The 7,223-nt window shown below is 52.5% G+C and overlaps 1 protein-coding gene across 1 annotated transcript in view; it reads right to left on the bottom strand.

Annotated features, from left to right (window-relative positions):
* Nucleotides 1-1,795: 1,795 nt before the first annotated feature.
* HDAC3 (histone deacetylase 3) overlaps nt 1,796-7,223 on the bottom strand; it is an 11,028-nt gene continuing 5,600 nt past the window's right edge. Inside the window, exons 4-12 of the mRNA XM_084215546.1 lie at nt 5,831-5,964; nt 5,503-5,583; nt 5,339-5,412; nt 5,145-5,209; nt 4,315-4,404; nt 4,154-4,212; nt 3,647-3,726; nt 3,198-3,355; nt 1,796-2,922 (exon numbers count right to left, since the gene is read on the bottom strand). Coding sequence (XP_084071672.1) covers nt 2,853-2,922; nt 3,198-3,355; nt 3,647-3,726; nt 4,154-4,212; nt 4,315-4,404; nt 5,145-5,209; nt 5,339-5,412; nt 5,503-5,583; nt 5,831-5,964 — 811 coding nt within the window. The 3' untranslated portion in view covers nt 1,796-2,852. The remainder of the gene's footprint in view (nt 2,923-3,197; nt 3,356-3,646; nt 3,727-4,153; nt 4,213-4,314; nt 4,405-5,144; nt 5,210-5,338; nt 5,413-5,502; nt 5,584-5,830; nt 5,965-7,223) is intronic.

Here is a 7,223-nt window from a genome sequence, read left to right as displayed (position 1 = left end):
GGGAAACCAGCCTGGGCAGTGGCAGTGCCTGGAGGGGCAGCAGGGAATGCTCCTGGTTCCCTGGGCCCTCTGGCATGAGGGGAGTGAGGAACAGGGTCTGGGGGGTGAGAGCCACACCTGGCTGGGCAGCACATCCCAAAATCAGCTCCTGTCAGTGCCAGCCTGTGCTGGGTGTCTTCCAGGGCAAGCAGGCACTGGTGCGAGGTGTAAACAGCAGCTAAACATCTCAGCTGTGCTACAGAAAGTTTGGGAGGTGGGAAGTTCCCTCCAGGCTCTGATAAACACAGGTGGGAACCAGGGAAGATACAAACACTTCCCAGAGCACCCAAAACAACAAGGATGTTCTTATCCCAATTTCCTACCCAGGCACAGGGGTGCACAAAGCTCCCAGCCATGCCACACTTGTGGAACAGCCTGAGCTCCAGGAGATGCTGCAGTGAGTTCATTAACTTGGGGTTGGTCTGGATTTGAGCTCACAGCGGGTAAAGTAGGGGAAAAAAAAAGTATTTTATGTGGTTCTTTATGGTAAATTAAGGCAGAATATTCATTGTTCCCCAGGAGGGAATGTCTGGGAGATTCTGTGCAGGAAGGGCAGTGCCAGCCTGGCCACATCCCTGGTGCCAAGGGGTTTGCAGGGCATGGTGTGGAAGCTCACACAGGGAAGTCTCAGAGCTGCAGCAGGAGCAAACCCTGTCCCTGTGCCCTGGTGACAGCCAGGCCTGACAGAGCCCAGAACCCCCAGATCTCCCTGGGAACCCAGCCAGGACTCTGCTCCCACCCCAAAGCCCACTGTGGGCTGCAGTGTCTGCACCCAGGGGCTGCAGCACGGAGCCTCCATGGAATCCCAGCGATCCAGCTGCCACCTGGTGTCCGAGCACAGCTCTGCACAGGGAGCCTCAGTGCACTGAACAGAGAATTCAACCAGCTTCAGGAGCAAAGATGCTCCCAATCAGGGATATTGCCAGGGTTGGGGCAGCCCCAGCTGCTCTGGGCACCCTGTGCCAGGGCCTGCCCACCCTGCCAGGGAACAATTCCTGCCCAATATCCCATCCAGCCCTGCCCTCTGGCTGTGGGAAGCCATTCCCTGTGTCCTGGCACTCCAGGCCCTGGTGAAGCCCCTGTTGTTGCAGAGAAACCCTCTCTGACACTCTTGGTTATGACATTCCCTTTCCCTGCTCTGTTCTCCCTCCTCAGCTGCAGGATCCTGATCCAGCAGATCCTTCCTCCCACAGGAGCTGTGTTAGACCTTTGATCACCCCTCTCCACCCCAGTCTAATTCTATCACAATTTATTTCTGAGGGATTTCTCTGGGCACCCACTGACACCCTGACTTATTGCCTGCTTCATGTTTTAGTGACCAGAACTACAAAAGAGTCCCCAAAAGGGCCTTGGGACAGTGGGAGTGCAAAGTGCACAGGCTGTTATGGACACTGCAACTCTCAGAAATCAAGGCATTTTAAATAACTGCAGGAAAAATCTCCTGAATTGGCTCTGCAGCTTTCTGCAAAGCTTTTGCTGGACTGAGAGGCACAGCAGGAGTGTCCATCCCTATTGGCCTATTGAAAAGGAGTTCAGGATGCTCCCCTCATGTGCAGTGATGCCAAAAACTCACCAACATTTACTCTGAGGAGCAGAATTCCCTCCATTCCTTCAGACAGTGGATGACACTGCCCTGCCAGGGACATGCTTGACACTTGGGAGAACAGGAGCCAAAAAGGTGTGGGGATGAAAGAGACAAACAACAGGTCAGGTAAGAAAAATACTGCCTCTTCTTTAATGTTCAAAGACATCAGTAAACAAACAGAACCGTACAGACAGAGGCTGAACCCCCCACCTCCCCAAACAGCACATTCCAAACCAGCACAGGTACCAGCTGAGCACTCAGGAGAAGGAGCAGCAAAATCTGGGATTTGGAGGGATGGCCAAGGGAATTCTCTGCTGGGTGAGGGCAGGAACAGAGCACTTGCAGGAAGCAGCTTCCCTCACCCAGCAGCAGAGCAACATCTGCTGGGTACAGCCCAGGAACTGTTTCCTCTTAGAGCAAACAGCCCAAATCTCTTGCTGACACACAGCAGGACCATGTGTGAACTTGGGGAACACAGCTGGAAGCTACATTAGAGGTGCAGGACACACTAAGTACTGACCTGGGCAGCCAAATCTCTGTTCCACAGGGATTTAAGCCTCCCAAGGAATAAACACAACAGGGAGGTTGTGTCCAACTCATCAAGTGCTGCAGAATTCGTTTGTGAATGCAGATCTGGGTGTGAGGGGAAGGAATGAGCCTATGCTCTGCACACATCCTTCCACCCCACTCCACTGAGCTGCTGCAAGGACATCCTGACCCCTGCCCCACAACTGGTCATATCCAGTAATTCCTGGAGCTGTGGAGCATCAGCTGCTTAGAAGGGACACCAGGAGCAGCTCTCAGTGCAGGCTGCAGAGGACAGTGGGGTGGTACCTGAGTGCAGGTCAGGGACAGCAGGATGGATCCCGAGTGCTGCAGAGAGGCAGAGATCGTAGGCACAGCTGCTCCAGCTCCCAGCTGGCTGGCAGGAGCCTGCATGGGAACCAGGGAGGTGGCTCAGGCTCTGTGGCAGTCCCACAGCTGCCAGCCAGGACTCAGCACGGCTCCATTCCCACAGCGGTGACAGCCGGAACCGTGACGTGGTGACAAGTGAGGAGCACACGTCACCTCTGTGCCTCTCCAGGTGGCAGGAGCCTGCAGTGGGGCTGGCTCTGCTGCCACCACACGCAGTCTAAGATGAAGAGAGGGCTAAACTGGCTCCTGCAGGGCCCAGTTATGTGCTCCAAGCATCCGTGTCCAAGGCGGGAGGCCCCGCAGCCCAGAGCCCTCAGATCTCCACGTCGCTCTCCTTGTCATTGTCGTGGTCACCATCGTAGAACTCGTTGGGAGCTTCAGGCCTGGGGAAAGAGAAATCCCTGTCAGGGAAGGGAGAGAGACCTGGAACCCCTGGGGCCTGAGGGAATGTCACAGTAAGAGACCACAGAAGCTCCCTGGGTAAAAATAAGAGACTCAGAAGTGACTTCCCTGCCCATGAGAATGAGATGGGCTTTAAGCTCCCTTCCAACCCCACACTGTGGGATTCTATGACTTGTTCTAGGACTCAGATGGATTCCTCTGCACCCCCTCCCACGGCAGAAAGGGAAGCCCATTGCTCCAGAAGAGGCTCTGGTACCTGCTGTAGTTTTCCTCAGAGCCCCTCTCCTCCGGATCGGGCTCATCCGTGCGGTCGTAGCTGAGCAGGTCCGAGGGCACGTCGTGGATCTGCACGCTGGGAGCGTGGTTCAGCATCTTCAGGTTCTCAAATATGGTCTGCCTGATCTGATCCAGGTACTGCAGGGATAGAACACACAGGCATCACCACAGTGCCATGTGTCACAGCTGTGTCACCTGCCTGCATCACCTCTGTGCTGGCCAAGAGCAACACATTTGTGCAAAAAGTCACTTATCAGAGCAGAGTGAATTCAATGATTGCCACCCAATCAGGAAACACTGACACAACCCAGTTGTTGTTTCTCATTGTTTTTTTTGCCCAGGGCTCTAGCTGGTTTCACAGGACAGAGCATCACCCACAGGGTTTTGGAAATTCCAAGGTGATATTGCAGCACGGCTGCAAGCACTCACCTGCCTGGAGTTCTGATTCTCAATCCTCGTGCTGACATCAGGGTGAAGGGTGAAGTCTGGAGCGAAGTACTCAAAGTACTCTGGGATGGAAGGAGGCAGAGTTAGGGCACAGAGGGCCAGAAGCTGTGCAGAGAGCAGAGCTCACCCTCCCACCTGCCTGGGGGAGAGCAGAGCTTAAAAAGCACAGTGATATTCAACCCTGAGTGAAAGGGATTTGACAGAACATGAGGAAATGGTACAAACTAAATCCCCCTCGACACACACAGCTGTGTCTGCCCAGAAAAGTGGGTGGTGGGAGTGGGTTGGAAGGGACCTTCAATCTCATCTCATTCCATCCCCCTTCCACTAGAGCAAACCCCATCCAACCCAGCCTTGGACAGTTCCAGGCATGGCTGAGGCCATCTCCAAGGTCAGGAAGTGCTGACACTTTGGCTCTGGTCAATGCAGAGTAGAACATCCCAAGAATTCCAGCTGAGCTCATGAGGAAAAAAGGCAACTCCAACTCACCACTGTAGGGGAGCTCATCACTAATTGGTTCATCCACAAGCAAGGATGTTTCATAAGTCCTGAAAACATGGGAAAAGAGGAGCTCAGTTCCCTGAAAGGGACATGGGAAATGCAGGGACAACTCCCACAGCAGTGCCCCTCGCCAGGCAGAGGGGACTCACCAGCAGCGTGCCACGTTCCGGACCGTGTAACCTCCTCCTCCCAGCACCAGCAAGGGGATGTTGAAGCTCTTCACGTACTCCACACACTCCCTACAAACCCCAAACAGGAAAATGCCAAAGCTGGAAACTGCAGCACAGGTTCATGTGGCAGAAATGCCCCCCTGAACTCACAACAGCTCCATGGCTGGTGTGATACACCTGGAGCTTCCACCCAGGAATCTCCAGCACAGGGGTTTGGTTGGGAAGGACCTCAAGGCTCATCTCATCCCACCCCTGCCATGGCAGGGACACCTCCCACTGTCCCAGGCTGCTCTAGCCCCACTGTCCAGCCTGGCCTTGGGCACTGCCAGGGATCCAGGGGCAGCCCCAGCTGCTCTGGGCACCCTGTGCCAGGGCCTGCCCACCCTGCCAGGGAACAATTCCTCATTCCCAATCTCCCATCCAGCCCTGCCCTCTGGCAGTGGGAGCCATTCCCTGTGTCCTGTTCTTCCATCCCTTGTCCCCAGTCCCTCTCCAGCTCTCCTGGAGCCCCTTCAGGCCCTGGCAGGGGCTCTGAGCTCTCCCTGGAGCCTTCTCCTCTCCAGGTGAGCACCCCCAGCTCTCCCAGGCTGGCTCCAGTCCTCAGGACCATCTCCATGGTCTCCTCCTCCTTCACCACCCCCCTGCAGCACCTCCTACAAAGCCTCCTTCTCAGACCCCCTCCAGTCACACAAATGTTATAAAAACCCTCAGAAACTGCTGGCAGGCCAAAGCCAAAGCTCCAACCTGACAGCAGAGACTCCTCAGAGCCCTTCAGGTGGTTTTTCTAAGCCCAGCCCCGCTGTACTTACCCATGGCCTCTTATACTGAGGTTAAAACATCCCAGCCGGTCACAACCCAGAGAATCAGCACCACACTGGGGAACAGAAAAACAAGAAAAAACAGAAAACCAATTTGGCATTGCTCTCCAGATCCACACCAGGGGACAGAAGGTTACACAGCCCTCTGCAGGCGTGGATGTGCGCACAGAGGTTTGCTTCCTTACCTGCAGGACTATGCAAGTAGGCTGATAGTAATCTACCACCTGGTTAATGACTGGCTGGAAGAGGTGCTTATAACCTTTGGAGAGAGAGGTGGATTTGTCATGGCTCTGGAGCAGGAGGACCAGGAAACCCCTGGGGCCAAGGGGAAAGAGGAGGGAACACCTACTTTGGTCATCGATGCCATCTCGGAGGGGCACGTTGAGACAATAGTAACGGCCACTCTCTGCACCAACCTCATACATGTCACCTGCAAAACAGCACAGGCATAACTGCCCTGAGGCTTCAGAGCTGTGCAAAGCCAGGTCCCAGCTGGGCTGAGTCTTTCCACCTAATCAGGACCCCTTTCTTACAACTAACTACAGCTCTATTCCTCTCTAATCACTTTCTCCCACCATTTCCCCCCACAGCTCGAATTTTGTGATTTACTCTTTTCTACTCCAACAGAGCTTCCAAGGGATTCTGAAGCAGGTTCCCAGTAGAAATTCCAAACTTACCTGTGCCAGGAAAGAAATAGTTGCCATATTTGTGAAATGACACTGTCATGACACGATCTGTCAGGTAGAAAGCCTCCTGCACGCCGTCCCCGTGATGGATATCGATGTCGATGTACAGCACCCGGGGGTGATACCTGTGGGATACACCAGAGCTGGGATTCCAGGCATCTGTACACACCCAAACATCTTCCTCTGATGTGCTTGGGAATTGGTATCTAAAAGATTTTCTTTTGAGGTGGTTGGAAATGGACATTAGAACAAAAAGGTTTTAGATAGGGCCAGAAGTATCTTGGAAAATAACTTGTTTAAGCAGCTGGGTGTTCACAAGTTGCAGATTCTTGTTCCCAATGAGCTCACAGTTAATCTTTAAGAGCTCCAGTGATTTTAATCTTATCAGGAAATGAAAGGCAAGCTGGTATGGAGGAGGTGGGAAATGGAGCACCGTGTCCCAGCTGGTGAGCACCAAAAATTCCAGACTGGGCTGAATTTACTGGGGAAGCAGCCAGAGACACAGAGCCAGAAGCAAACTCAAAATGCAGTCACCTCTGCAGAAATGGTTCCTGGAAACAGGCAACAGAAGAATAGGGACATAAATAATATTCCATGAGGGGTAACTGGGCTGTATTTGAGGCCTCCGGTGGATGGGATTAGGAAATGGGAGTGCAGGGAATGCCAGGGAAATCCTGGGGTTCCAAACAGAGCAGGGAAGGGGGAACAAGAAACCCCAGTACATCCCATAAATCTGACTGAGAGCAAGTAAACTTGCCAGCAGTCATGTAACGATTGTTTGATCAACTCCAAATCCTTTTTAATTCCATGACAGCTTGTCTGAGGTTCAGTGACAAGGAGGGCACTTTGAAGTACCAAAACAAAAAAAAAAATTAAAAAATATCTCAGATAAATTCAAGATACTAAATCTATTTCTGTAACTTTTCCTCTAATTCTGAATTGGTTTTTCATTTCTTAAAGTGAAAAATAACCTGACTCTTTCCTATGGAGACCAAGTGTCCTTTGACCATGAATGTGCAGCCCAAATCCTGTTCTTAAGGTGCCCAACAAAGATTTGAGTAATTTTTGTGTCTCCAGTGAACCAAAACTTGCATTTACCTACAAAAGACTCACTGTGGCAAAAAGTCTGAGACTCAGGAGTCTCTGAAATGGGACTGAAGAACTTTTCTGTATCCCTCAAGCTCCCTGAGGGATAACAAAACATCTGACTCCAACAAAACTGGAGTCAGATGTTCCAGGGCTCAAACCCCTTCTTGTGTCTTACAGGTAAGGCCAGGACAACAATGATGTTTTTGGGCTTCCTGGATTCCAGAAAGGCAAATGAGGCAGGGAAAGAGAGAAAAAGCAGAGGGAAAGCACAAAGCAGCCAGCAGAGTTCAGCCCT

The sequence above is a fragment of the Fringilla coelebs genome (assembly GCF_963513975.1).
Source record: "Fringilla coelebs genome assembly, chromosome: 15".
Taxonomy (NCBI): Eukaryota; Metazoa; Chordata; class Aves; order Passeriformes; family Fringillidae; genus Fringilla; species Fringilla coelebs.
Note: the sequence above shows the minus strand (reverse complement) of the source record. Positions and strands in the feature narration are given on the sequence as shown.